General features: G+C 36.8%; 1 protein-coding gene across 1 annotated transcript in view; it reads right to left on the reverse strand.

Moving 5' to 3' along the window:
* LOC133525285 (coronin-7) overlaps positions 1-15,214 on the reverse strand; it is a 53,818-nt gene that overhangs the window by 31,051 nt on the left and 7,553 nt on the right. Inside the window, exons 4-12 of the mRNA XM_061861571.1 lie at positions 14,896-15,096; positions 14,029-14,250; positions 12,109-12,236; positions 9,638-9,778; positions 5,825-6,280; positions 4,208-4,316; positions 3,747-3,848; positions 1,552-1,672; positions 69-167 (exon numbers count right to left, since the gene is read on the reverse strand). Coding sequence (XP_061717555.1) covers positions 69-167; positions 1,552-1,672; positions 3,747-3,848; positions 4,208-4,316; positions 5,825-6,280; positions 9,638-9,778; positions 12,109-12,236; positions 14,029-14,250; positions 14,896-15,096 — 1,579 coding nt within the window. The remainder of the gene's footprint in view (positions 1-68; positions 168-1,551; positions 1,673-3,746; positions 3,849-4,207; positions 4,317-5,824; positions 6,281-9,637; positions 9,779-12,108; positions 12,237-14,028; positions 14,251-14,895; positions 15,097-15,214) is intronic.

Raw genomic sequence — 15,214 nt, forward strand, 5'->3', positions numbered from 1 at the left:
GCATGTAACTCTTCTGGAGGCTACGGAAACTGTTTACCAAAAAAAAAATAGAAAAAAAAAAACGTTACCTGAGAGGCGCGGGCGATGGCGGCGTGTCGGACTCCACGGCCACGCTCACGGAGCGCGCCTCGTACGCGCGCCGCCGGTCCGCGATCGATTGGTTCCCGCTACGACACAACATAAGCCCCACATAAACAACGTTCCTTCCGCGGCAAACTTGCGAAGCCTTGCCTGCTTACATTCCAACTTTATCATAATTATGGATCGCGAATTTGCCTTGGATATGACGGTATAGCAAAACGTTACATTAGCACATAATCTTGTATTAGACAAAAAGGCGCAGATTTTCCGATACTAAGACAGAGCTAAAGCAGAGAAAAAAATCTTGACAAATAGGTGATCTTGACGAGCAGTTATACGTACGTATGTCACTTTAATGCACACAGGTTTACATATAACAGACAAAACAAAACAAAAATAAAAGGTTACATACAAAGGCAAACTTATCCCTAAAAGGGTTCTCTTCCAGCTAACCTTTATGAAATTGTGAAAGGATCAAACACTAACAGGTGAAAGACAATTTAGTATGAACAATAGCATTATGAGAATTTTTGATACTCATAAAGTAGGACGAGATCAATAAATAATAATAAAATAAAAAAGTAGAAAACCTGTAGTATAAATACGCATAAACTATAAACATATACATCAACCTATAAACACCTATATATAAAATACACATTAAACATACATATGTGTATACATAAACATATTATATACATATAAACAAAAGTACTCAGGACTAACAACATCAGAAATCTAATAACCACAACTTTTTCTACTTCTTCGTAAAGGTTGCCAAATATTGCCAATTATAGAATTTGTATATGGCAATAGGGCAGCGTCCTAACTAGTCAATCAACTACTTTTTATACAAGATCAAAACTATAATACTATGAAGAAACACGCAATCTACGGCGTGACAACGCACTCCACCACCAACCTTTAACCTTTTGAACGCAACGCCTAACATACGCGGCGCGTAATCGTGAACCTTATCGGTACGCATGAAGGTTGATATTGAACTGTAGCCGCGCGCGTCATATGACGTCTTTGGCGGTCAAAAGGTTAAATGAGTTTTTAATCTTTTAAAAATAATCATTAACAGCACAGAACCTAGGGCAACCTTAGATTTTCCATAGTAGGGTTGTTTGTTTTTAAATGAATTACTTATTTTTAGGTCCTGATTTATGGTTACTCTGTACATGAATTATTAGTAACGCAGACGAAACAAATACCCAGTGAATTTTTATTAACCTTTTGAACGCCACGCCTATCGCACGCGGCGCGTAATCGTGAACCTTGTCGGTACGCATGAAGGTTGATATTAGGCTGTAGCCGCGCGCGTCATATGTCGTCTTTGGCGGTTAAAAGATTAATTCTCAATTTAAGAGGGATTAAAATCTTCTCGGGTCAGAGGTGTAGAGTTAGAGCATAGCTTTATTTGACATTCATAAGTTGTAATATGTCTACTTGAATAATAGTACTTACTCAGTGGTTTCAAAAAGTTTCCTCCTATCGGCAGTGCTTGGAGTTTTAGGAATGTATCCCGAGTCGGAGGAATTCACCTCCTCTTCCAAGCTCGTGTCAGACTTCCCGTTCGTGTACTCTTCTGTGACAGAATGGTATAATAAAATACACTTGATGTTAGAGTCGAATCAAGATAAGTTGGTAGCGATTCTGATAGCCCAGACGGCGCACGGGTTATTTTGAACTTCAAGAAATTATAATTTATAAAAAAAAAATTAAAAAAAAGAAAAAGACGACCGGTCTTGCCTAGTGGGTAGTGACCCTGCCTACGAAGCCGATGGTCCCGAATTCAAATCCTGGTAAGGGCATTTATTCATGTGATGAGCATGGATATTTGTTCCTGAGTCATGGGTGTTTTCTATGTATTTAAGTATTTATATATTATATATATCGTTGTCTAAGTACCCTCAACACAAGCCTTATTGAGCTTACTGTGGGACTTAGTCAATTTGTGTAATAATGTCGTATAATATTTATTTATTTATAATGTTTACTTGAGACTTGCACTGTCTGGGCTTTCAAAATCGCTGCAAACTTATCTTGGTTTGACTCTAATAAAAACTAGTCAGTCAAGTCAACCTCATTTGGACTTTATTGCAAACGTATTAAGGGAACATATATTAATTACGTCACACGTTTATGGGGAGGTAAGAAAATGTGGCATATTGTGACAAGTCCCCTTGTCAGAAACTTTGTAACATCACTTTAATCTGTAACTAAATAAAAAAAAGATTTTTTTTTCGCTGTACAGATAAATAACTAGATTACTATTAGATTTTCCAGTGATAAATCGTATTTATTCCTGTAGTCATTAAGTCATTATCACTAATCGGTTTTAGAAAGAAAGAAAATACATTTATTTATGACAAAACAAACACGGATGACAAAAGCATGTTGACAATACAATGTATTAACATTTAGCGCAAAATGCCATAAAAGGGTCACAACTCAGCATGTAGCTGACAAAGCCAGCGCTGTTCTTCCGTTGTGACCCAGGCGTACGCCGTTCGACGACGAGGCGGTTATGCTTTAAGTAACTAAACTACTTAAAACTAGAGCTATAACTATACATAAAACATAAAATTTAAACTAAACTATTTAGACACTGCAACATATTTGACAACATTTCAAAATTTTCAATATCCCTAAATCACCATTTTAAAAAACCATTTCGAGAGGGGCTCCTGTAGATTACAAAAAAATAAATTTTATATATGTTTTACGAATTTTTGTATTCAAAATCTCTAAAAATAGTTAAAACGGAAATTGACGTCACCCAGCTCCATCAGTTCTGCCACTACAAGCAAAAAAATTACTTCCGATTGGGTTGCCATTGTCATTGTCGATGAAAACGGGATGAAAACCATCGTTTGACTTGAGTTTTGACGTTTGTGACACTTGTTAATTTGTGATTTTATTTTTAACGTTTGAGGTTATGTCACTCGCACTGTTGTCTATGCTCAAACGTAAATTAATTCAACGTTTTTTCCAGTGTATGAAACAGATCCGTGACGTCGCGATTCTCACAAATGACGTTTGTTACATACGCCCTTTTGTTTCAAGTAATAATATAAATAGATTTTATGACCAAAATATAGGACTTACGCAAAATAAAAAAAAATACGCGTACCTTAAATGAGTGCGTTCTTTCGATGTAGACAATAAAAAGTAGCACTTAATAATATGAAATGTTGTCAATTGCCGTATCTAAAACAGCCCCGACAGCGAAGTGACAGTTGGCCGCCACGTCATGGCCACGTCACGCGGCACGGCACCAGCACGGCCATGTTTGTGCTATGCCACGAATACATTTTGTGCAAAAAAGTTTTATGTTTCAATATTTCTATTACTGCTTTTAATTATTATTTGTTAGCCTGTTGTGTCCCACTGCTGGGCAAAGACCTTCCTCTCTTTCTTCCACACGTCTCGGTCTATAGCAGTATTATCATTGCATCTAAAAAAATTAAAATGATCAAACCTAATAAAAATTGCTGATTACGTTGAAAACAAAATTGCCACATATGTGACGTCACACTCGTGACCAGGTGTGACGAGGTGGGGGGAGAGGTCTAACAATAATGAAATTCGTGTGCCGTAATTTATAGATGACCCCTAAAATTTTAATTTCGAAATTTGTGTAGTTGTTTTGTTTTTACCTTTAGGTGCAATTTCAACGTCGCTGGTAGGAGACAGGGATTTGTCCTTTTCTTCGTCTTTGCCCACAGGAGTGGAGGCCGCTTGCGTCAATGGCGAGGTGGCTGCCAAATAAAAATAAATCAAACGTCTATTTCGCGAATCAATAGATTAAGCGCAGGAGAATAACAAACAACAGCTAGGTAAATTTCGTTAATCCGAATTCAGACATTAGTATAGTATTTTGTTTGGTTTGAAAATTGAACGGAACAAAACAAATGCAACTGCAAATTAACTTCGCGCGTTTATGTCTATTGTACTGCATTTTTGTCTACAGAGATACTTACCAATTTTCATTATAGGTTATTTAGCAAAACAAAGTATTGTTTTAGATGACACGTAGTTAAGGTATTATATACGATAGTGATATAATCAAGCTTTTCAATCTCGTACCTTACTTAGGCAACTCAGCAAATTTACTCACCTGATTCAGATTTGGGTACGCCCGGTACAACCGGCACAGAGAAGACCTTGTCGAATGAAAACTCTTCACTGCCAGACGATGCAGAGAATGGCTTCGGTCCCAGGCGAGGCTGCAAATATCATTGATAATGTAGTTCAAAGGGGATATAGTATCGGCTTTTAACCTTTTGACCGCCAAAGACGTCATATGACGCGCGTGGCTACAGCCCAATATCAACCTTCATGCATACCGACAAGGTTCACGATTACGCGCCGCGTGCGATAGGCGTGGCGTTCAAAAGGTTAAGCACAGCGAAATAATAATAGTATAAATGACTACTATTTTATTACTATACTATATTACTATATCTAAGGTGACACTTGTATAAGCGTTCAACTTCCAGGGATCATAACTTATCAGCGAAAAAACGACCTGGTGCTGCTTAATTTGAAGACATTACATTCCCGAAAGTGCAATCTAATTTGAACCTTAAATCGGAATGCTAAAGTTGAAATTCTATTGGAGGGTATGTGGTGGTACTGTCTATTTATATTTTCAAAAAACATGAAAAACGAAAGATTTTTTTTTTTGTATTTCTGCCCACAAAACTGCAAACATACATACAGGAATACCAAAACGCCAGTAGTGCAAAAATTGAAGCTGCATATTTATGTTAGGTACAGGTTTCATAAGAGATGGCGCGAGATTTGTACTGAACTGTCACTATGCTCATAAAAAATCCCCGACAGCTCTCGTGAATCAAAGTTTATTAGTTAATCTCGGTTTAATTGTGAAGCCAAGGTAAAAAACACATCGACTTCTCTCAGAATCAAACGCTGGCATTTTAAATTTTAGTTAGGATTGCTTAAACATAGGAATAAAACAAAACAAAAAACATATTAAAAATCACATGTTCTAGAAAAACATGAAATATTTGTAATTATCGAACGCAACGATACGCTACTTCGTTTCATAGCGCATGCAAAAGTACCAAAATCCAACACTGAGAAAAAAAACTTATTTAAAACAATTCCAATTCCATTAACGTTTAATGCTTTAAACAGTTCCATATGAGTCTATCGAACAAAACAGTAAATTTTACTGTTCCGAAAAGACAGTAAATTTTACTGTTTTGAGTAGCTAAAATGTTTTAATCAGTTCCATATGAGTCTATCGAACAAAACAGTAAATTTTACTGTTCCGAAAAGACAGTAAATTTTACTGTTTTCAGGAGCTAAAATGTTTTAAACAGTTCTATATTAGTCTATCGGACAAAACAGTAAATTTGACTGTTCCGAAATGACAGTAAATTTTACTGTTTTGAGTAGCTAAAATGTAGTGACTGTTCGTTTATTTTTATTGTTTTTTCAATACTTAGAAATGTTCAAACAGTTAAAGTTACTGTTTTTTATTTTACTGTTTTTCAAACATTTGTTGATATTGTATAAACTAGTTAATCTAAATGAAAATCACTTTAATGTGTGCTCGATAGATCATATTTTATTCAGTGAAATCAGGTAATTTTTGTTTACTTCGCTTCTTTTGATACAATTTTTTAGCTATAATCGCTAGCACAACTCTACCTATACCTAAAAGCAAAACTCAAAATAAAACAACACCAACAAACACATTTTATACCTTGTAACCAGAAATCGGTACCGCCGTAGTCCTAGGCTTAGGTTTGGGCGCCTCGTCATCGCCCGCCGAAGGCTCCGAAATAGACGACCTAGGCAACGGCTTAGGTGCTTGTCCTGGAGTCCCGTTCACATAACTATTGCTTCTAGACAGACATGTTTCCGAATCTGTGCTTTCAGTCTTCTCTAGAATCTTTTCTTTATCTTCTGTGTCATCTTCTTCATGCCCGTAGTCTAATTTCTTATGGAAACCGTTTTCTTTCTTGCCTTCCATGCCTTTGATTAAGTCTTTTACATTAACGAAGTCAATCCGGTCTTCGTCTTTTGGTTCGGGTGCAGGTTTAGGTTTCGGGTCTTCTTGGGTGATGACTGGAGTTATGGCTTTGTTGGCTTCTGCTTTTTTGGGTGGAGGCATTGCGAGGATCGATTTGACTAGTTCTTCTAGGTTTCCGCGGTGGATCTAAAAAGGTTTATTAGAGATTTTGTGAAAGAAGGCAAGTAAGAAACGATTTTTACTCGAGTTACCTACTCATAGTGTTTTTCCAACATTTAAGCCATATGCAACGTCTTTAAATAGGGAATATTACACAAAACTCTGAGTAGGGGGCGCCACTAGCACAAACTCGAAACAAACCATCTGGATAAATTTCATATTTATTCGTAACAAATAATTTATGAAAACTTGTCAAAAAAACTGTTTTATTTTTATAATATAGGTATTTTAGATGTCAATACTTACAGCTAATGAGATCATACATATTCTTTATTTTTCGAATGAAACATTATTTATTTATCTAAGGTACATAATTACTTTTGAGTCAAATTAATATTTAACCTTTTGAACGCCACGCCTATCGTACGCGGCGCGTAATCGTGAACCTTGTCAGTACGCATGAAGGTTGATATTGGGCTGTAGCCGCGCGCGTCATATGACGTCTTAGCTTTGGCGGTCAAAAGGTTAAGTCAAAGTATATATAAGTTACTCTATGGTTTACGGTTTGTGCTAGCGCTGCCTCTGGCGGCAGAACATTGCAATACTACTGTTTCGATACCAATTACGACATTGCGAAAAAAAATGTGTTTATAAACATTTGATGAATTTCGTGATTTTGGGGTTGTTCGTGAAAAAGTAGTTGAAGACGACATATTTACCTCATAAAGTAGGGCTACACGTTGAAAAAACACCTTGAAAGCAAACAAGGCAAATAATATGTAATACAAAACTTATTTTTGCGTTTGTTATAAAAATATTTAGATATTTGCAAATACATATGTAAGATAACCTCAACAAAATCAATGAAACAAAAAGGTAAAGCAATATATCACAGGCGTTAAAAAAATAAAAAGAAATTTAAATAAAATTACTTACGCATTCAACACAAAACTAACCCAACTACGAACAAAACAACACAACACCACACAACACAATAATAATGTAGAATGCACATCAATCACCGGTGTTTTAATTATTAATAACACAATAAAAAAATAAATTACTTTATGACCTAATCCCACGTGTCATACATCCACATTAAATCGCATAATAAAATCATGCACCAAGTCATATGTCATAAATTATGAATATACATAATATTGAAATTGATAAAATTTTTAAATTTAAATATTACTATACTAAGACTGGCATAACTCAAAAGTTATTAAAAAAACACACACATATGTTGTTTATCTCAGAATATTATTTTCTGATGCCTTTGCCTTTCTTTCCATCGCTCGGCAACTATGTACTTTGTGGTACTATTTCATAACCGTACGAGTATGTCCACTTTACTAGACTTGTTGTTGGAGACCCCTAGTTTTTATAAGGTTAGGTGGGTTAAGAGAAACACTTGTTGGGAAAATAAACGTTAGAGATAATTAAATCAATTTAAAACGGAATTAAATGATATAATAATAATAATAAATAAATAAATATTATAGGGCATTATTACGCAAATTGAGTAAGTCTCACAGTAAAGCTCAGTAAGGCTTGTGTTGTGGGCTTAAATAACGACATATATAATATATAAATATTTATAAATACATAGAAAACACCCATGACTCAGGAACAAATATTCGTGCTCATTACACAAATAAATGCCCTTACCAGGATTTGAACCCGGGACCATCGGCTTCATAGACAGGGTCACTACCCACTAGGCCAGACAGGTCGGCAAGATACTAATAATCAGAGCACGTAACTTTCGTTTCGTTAACGTTGACAGAAAAATGACGTCACGCTACATAGAGTATGATTCCAATGGGGTTGGCAACTGTCAAAGGTTTGCATAGATGGCGCCATCATAGCTTGCCCCTGTCTCTAGATTTGTTCTATGAGATTTGGCTTAAAGTACTGGAATCCAGGTCACAAAATTCCAAAAAAAAAAACAAGAATTTGACACAATTCTAGGGATTGACAGGGCAAGCTATGATGGCGCCATCTGTTTAATACTTCGACCGGCCAACCCCATTAGTATTTTCGTAATAATTAATCATTTGTCAACCTCCTTAGGTAACTGATACATATACTTGACAATCATTATAGAAACGTCTAACTGACTTTCATTTTATTGTTACACAAATAAATAATAGATTATTAATTTATGAAATAATACATATTTTTGGTTTTCTATTCTATGTTTTTAACAGCGTAACAAACTTTTATTCACGTAACAAGTATTTATTATGATACCCATCGATAAGTAAGTTATCTAAATTTGTAGTAATTTTTGCGTCAACGGCATGAAAAGTACGGGCCCTGCTAATAATTAAACTAATGCATACATGTTTGGGTCCGGGTATATCCTTAAACTACGTCCAAAAAGAGGTATGGGCATTGTGAGTGTCATCTCGCTTAGTTTGGTAGGGCATAGCACAGCGGATGCCATTCTAGATCTGGAGCAGAGGCTAACTTGGGAAGTACCTCCACCTCACAGAAATCCGCAGCCAAATAACACTAGACCCTAGGGTTGTGTTCCAGCCGGTGAGTAAGGTTGCCAGAGCGATGCCCATTGATCACGTCATACTAAGTAAGGGGGGGAGAGGGTCTACAAAAAATCACCAATGATCACCAAGGGGGGAGGGGAACGAAATATCACGTTTATTTTTTTATGTCAAAAAGTAGTCAAAAGTGATTAATGGACAATCTCTTACGACCAGACGGGCCGTATGCTTGTTTGTCATAAAAAAAAAATATATAAAATTAACTTAAAAACACGTTGAAGGAATTAGCAAAATAAACTATGTTTCTTTTACCCCACCTGACCTTAAGTAACAACTACGGCCCGCGGGCCTCACTTTTGGGCCGCTAAAACGCAGCAGAAGAGCCAAAGGCCCTCCGGTCAAATATTAGGTCATTACCTATGAAATTGGTGTTTTGTATGGAGAACTTTAACGAAATACGATTATTCATACAATGAATTTTGCGAATTATTTTGTGATGGCATTTTCAAACCAAACAAATTTTTGCCAGTAAACTGAGACATTTTTGAGACACATTTTCTATATCATATATTTTTTAAATCTGTCGCGTTAGAAAAATATAAGTCATTTAAATACTCGAGCCGGCAGCACATGAAAAGAGCTGTTTTCAGGGCGGTATTCTGAATACATAAAACAATAATTAAATATAGTAAATATAGTAGCAAATAATTGTATGTAAAATCGTTGTCATGTAGCGCACTAATGAAATTAAAAAATACTTCGACGTTACTATTAAAATAAATAAACTATGACATGACTAATACTTATGAACAAAAACGTCAATTTCATAGGTAATGATCCAATAGTTCGGTGGGAGAGCCCACAGCAGCAAGCGTACCTGCGTGCAGTTGCCGGCGGCCGGGTGCAGGGAGATGCTGGGCACGGGGTGGTCGCGGCGCGCGAGCCACATGGGCGCGCTGAGGTACGTGACGGCGCCCGCCGTGTCGGGGTACAGGTCCGCGTGGTATTCGCGGTAGCTCTGCGGAAACGAAAAAACTCATTACTTCTACTACAACATTTATTCAGCAAATAGGCCCCAAGGGCACTTTTACACGGAAACATGTAATTTAGATATAAGCAAAAACAAGAACAATTATAATAGTACATTACGATACAAGTGCGAAAAATAGAAAATTCGAAACGAGTGGCGATAACTTAAAACACGACCGAAGGGAGTGTTTTAAATCGACACGAGTTGCGAATTACCTATTCGCACATGTATTGTACAACGTTTTACAGTACATAAAGCTCTTTAAATGTTCGATATAATAACGTAATATGCTAATTTTCGCACTAGTGCGGTAAAGTAGCACCATATGTACTGTAAAATACAATTAATCGAAAATATTAATGCAAACTACAGTATTATTGTTTAAAGAAAAAGTAAGTAGAATATTATTATTACTTAGAGATGTATACAGTCTCTAAATGTCGAATTACAAAAAAGAAACTAAAATAATAATAATAAAAAACACAAACAGATTGAAAAAAATATCTAAAATTTGTTACAGGTGTCTAAATGTCAGAACTAAATGATTTTTATGAAATTACCCTTAGAGATGTATAGAGTCTCTAAGAGTCAAAATTCCGTATAATTAAAACATTCAGAACATTAGATTTGAACGCAATGTTATTTTCCACGGCCTTCTAAAAATAATGACGATTAGAGAGGTATTTCCATCTGTCTAATATCTATATCCAATATTTAAACGAATTTCTTTGAAGGAGGCCCATTCTAATTATCCAATATCTTGTTTCAAGTTTTTAGACTAGTTAATGTCATTCGTAATATTTGATCAAATGTCAGTGTTTGAATCGAGGGTCGGAAACCGGTTAAATTTCCAAACCGTTATAGACCGCGAGCCAGGAACAGATTTACGTATAGTGGTTAACGTAACGGCTATATATAATGAACCCTCGTCAGCTGCCGCTCCGTTGGGGGTTGAGAAATGACAACAACCGAAACACGAAAAAAAAAATTGTCATCGCCTTCCGTTTGATACTTTGTCAGATGATAGTGCAATTGTTAATTTAAAAAAATGTCAGCCGGTTATATCGCGGTGGTAAAAAAGGAAGCGCTTTGCCTTTTTATGATAGCAATAACAAATCACGAAACTTTGCATGGAGAATTTCATCAGGTGAAACGCCATAAACGGATTACGTAATTTACATTGGCTATTTTAGCTTTGTAACATGTTCATTTTATAGCTGGCGGTCTTTCCACCGCGATACAATCGGCTGACGGTTTTTTATTTGATTTAAAACAACATCTTAACTATCATCTGACAAAGTATCAGCCTGGAGGCGATGACTGGCGACATATGCTCCTGGCCCGCGGTCTGTTATTACTTGTATGTACTTGGCGCAAAACCTTTTAATTTCGGTTTCGTTCGTAATAACGTTGTATTCAAACCGGTTTTTAGGACAAAATTTCCATAAAGTTCTTGTCAGACTAACCGGTATAGAACAATAACAAATTTTTAGTAATGTAACCAAAATTTCCGCGTAATTTAGTACGATTGTAAGCTGGATATCGATTTTTAACAACGGCAAAAAATTTGCACTATACATTTGACGTTTCTTTGTTACCGCACTGCTATTATGACGTCACAAAAATGGCAGCTGCCTTTTTGGCGCTTTTCTTTGCAAATAGCGATATTGTTTTCAGGAAATGAAAATATCAGTTGGCAATCGAAGCCATACGAATATTTATAAATATATTTTAATACGAATATTTATAAATATATTTAAAAAAAAATGTAGAATATCCTACGCCATCGACGTTTACTTTTTGCTTGTGTTTGTGTTTAAGAGGCTGTCAATACCTAAAGCGCGCACACTGTCTATTTTTATCGGAGTAAATGAGATAGCACTGTCGCATGTTACTGGGCCTGGGCAAGGGAATAATAAGAAAAATATTTAAATAAAAAAAAGTGGATTATTAGTGTAATATTTTACTCAACAGCGGTTTAGATATAAATGTTTTGAAATTGTGATTTTAATTGCAGACCCATAAGTCAAAACAATAAAGACATAGAACCGTTTAATTGTGATTTTAAGACCAATCTTTGCAATTATTTTCTATCGAGCCGATTTCGTTCAATCATGTATCGAGTACAACCACGGTCTTTGAAATATAATTAATATGAACATATATTTTTCTTACTTGACTAAAACAAATATGTAGTCTTTCTTAAAAAACTGTTTAAGTAACATCAATTTCAAGGACATTGGGTGTTGACAGCCTCTTAATCACTTGACGTTACGGTATAGGGGGGAAAATGGGAAGCCTATGACTGTGAAGCTTACCTTTCTTGGCACCTGGTACATGATTGGTATAACGCTAGAGCCGGTGAGCTGCAGCACTCGGTTGACTTCGCCCTCCATGACGCGGAGAGCTCGCTTCGGGACCAGGCAGGCGCCTTTCGTCTGTTCGCCTGTCGAGTAAGATGAAGTTTGTTTATATTGTTACGATAACTATCTGTGTCTGTGTATGATGATGAACCTATTTCTGCGTCAGCCAAGACCACAATGTTGCTATAAAAACATAGTAATTTTCATCCTCCTATATACATCCTATCCTGTAATGAACACATATCAACCACTTCAATCAGTTATCCTTCGTGTGTATCGAGTTTTTTTTTCAAATAGTTTTTTCTCTTAACACATTCACTGCCAGACCAAAAACGGCGCACTACCCCAGAAACCGGTGGTCTATAGCTGCGTACAAAACAACCCGCCCAGCGGGTTGTCCGGCATCTGAACAAAGTTCACGAGCGCCCACCAGGTGGGTTCCCGGCAGTGAATGTGTTAAGCTCGGTTCTCCATACAACCGTTATTACGAGCTCATTTTAAAACGACTAGCTAGATTGCTCTGAAACTTTGTACTTACAATAGGATAAGGTTTATCAAGAGCTATAATTAGTTCATGTAGCCTCAGATACCAAAGTTAAAAAAAATACAGCGAATTTAAGATTTTCATACAAAACTTGTTTTGGCTCTATTTCGTTTATTTTAAAAGATAATTTCACGCCTAAATATACCTCATGTCATTGTATGTGCAAAGTTTCATTACAATCCAACACGTAGATTTCAAATGAGAACGGAACTCCGTTTGTATGGGAAGGTGAAATTCGGCCGAGCTTGCCGGAGCCTTGAGTCGTATCAGGATGCCGATAAAACAGCCAAGTTTGAGAGATTTTGAGTTTGAGAAAGGGTATTATGCTACATATTAAATATCTATAATACCAGGTATAGGTATTATACACCGTGTTTTTATTGAATTGCGTTAACTCCGGGGTTTCGGTAAGTACGTTTAAGGAAACTAAATGGCATAGTTAATTTTCAAAAAAAAATATTTTTTTTTGTTTTTTTTTACTATTTTTATTTTTATAAAAAGTAACTAAATGTTGCATATAGCGTTGTTGTAACATGGGCATTACATTTAACTCAACCAAACAATTGAAAACTGTGACATATCAATGTCATTTCTAATATCGATCGTCCGAGATAGTACGTACGTTTAGTAGCAAATGTATGAACTCGCACTAAACACTAACTAATAAGTAAACAGGTCCTAAAGCAAGTGTACACGCTCGTAAGGGCCTTATAATAAAAAAATTTATGATTGATTATCTCCGAAATGGAGTTAGTTAGAATATCGGTATCTTTGAGAAAGTTACTTAATTTAAGCTCAGGAATGCACCCTCGAAATTAACGCAAATCAAAAAAAACACGGTGTAGATGTGGGTGTTAAGGCCGCTAAGCTTAAGTGGGGTTGAGCAGGACACGTCTGCCGTATGCACCCGGATCGGTGGGCCAAATTGGCTACCGAATGGACACCGCAGATTAGCCGGGGCAGAGGCAGACCAAAAAAGAGATGGCGGGATGACCTCGACGCTTTTTGCAGAGACTGGCGGGAACGTACTTCAAACCGTGATGAGTGGCGGAAAAAAGGGGAGGCCTTTGCCCAGCAGTGGGACACAAAATAGGCTATTACAAAAAAAAAAATTAAATATCTATTCACCAGAATGCCTCAATCCCTCAATGAGGAATGGTTCTCTATCAGTAACTTCCATGTATAATATAGTGGTATCTCCCTTGCCAGCAAGGAACAGCATGTTAGTGTCAGGATCGAAGAGGCATGAGGATGCTGGTGGAGCAGTCTAGTTCGAGGGGCTTTTGAGTTTGAGAAAGGGTATTATGCTGTATATTTAGTATTGTACTCACCAGAATGCCTCAATCCCTCAATGAGGAACGGTTCTCTATCTGTAACCTCCATGTACAATATGGTGGTATCTCCTTTTCCAGCAAGGAAGAGCATATTGGTGTCAGGATCGAAGAGAGGCATGAAGATGCCGGTGGAGCAGTCCAGTTCGAGGGTCTTCTGAGTTTGAGAGAGGTTGCGAACGTCGCGGATCATAATCTGGCGGAGGCGAGCTGCGTCGAAGCCTGAAAGTAATAGGTAAGTTTGAGAATCTAAAATTTTGTACAAAAAACATGGTAACGAAAAAGTCTGAAATAAAGAAAAAATAATACAAGCCTATTATAAGATATATAGATTGTGACATTCACGAAGACACGTGCCTTGACTTGTATTTTTTTTGATAATAATAATAAATAAATATTTTAGGACATTATTACACAAATTGACTAAGTCCCACAGTAAGCTCAATAAGGCTTGTGTTGAGGGTACTTAGACAACGATATATATAATATATAAATATTTATAAATACTTAAATACATAGAAAACACCCATGACTCAGGAACAAATATCCATGCTCATCACACGAATAAATGCCCTTACCAGGATTTGAACCTGGGACCATCAGCTTCGTAGGCAGGGTCACTACCCACTAGGCCAGACCGGTCGTCATGTCGGTCGGTATTGTCATGTTCTTAAAGGTTAGATTTGACAAGTCTGCGCGTCATCGTGGACGACACGAACTATAAGATAAGTACTTGGTACAACGACTCAAAATTGGTTTTAAACTCCCCATCAGCACACAGACCTAGCCAGTAAAAAATATGTTAAGTTAAAATAGACCTTATATTGTTGAAGCGAGTGGTCAGTTTACTATGATAATGATACATACCAGTGGTCAAAATTCGGTCTTGGTCCAGCCATACCACCCTGCTGTCTTTGATGCCATGGTGGCTAGAAGCCGCGTCCAACACGGCAGAGTCTGCTCGAGGATCCACTATGCGGACCTTTCTGTCTTTGCACGAGGTCGCCATGAGACGCCCGTCCTTCTTCCATGATGTGGATTGGATCACGTCGCCGTGGTCTCGGTTTACTGAGAAAAAAAGGGCATTGAAATAAAAAACAAGTTACAGACAAAAGTTTTTTTCATGATACACTCTTTTATTGTGGGCTGTACTTATTTAATCGACGACCTGGCTGGCCTAGGGTAG

The sequence above is a fragment of the Cydia pomonella genome, chromosome 14 (genome assembly GCF_033807575.1).
Source record: "Cydia pomonella isolate Wapato2018A chromosome 14, ilCydPomo1, whole genome shotgun sequence".
In the NCBI taxonomy this organism is placed as follows: Eukaryota; Metazoa; Arthropoda; class Insecta; order Lepidoptera; family Tortricidae; genus Cydia; species Cydia pomonella.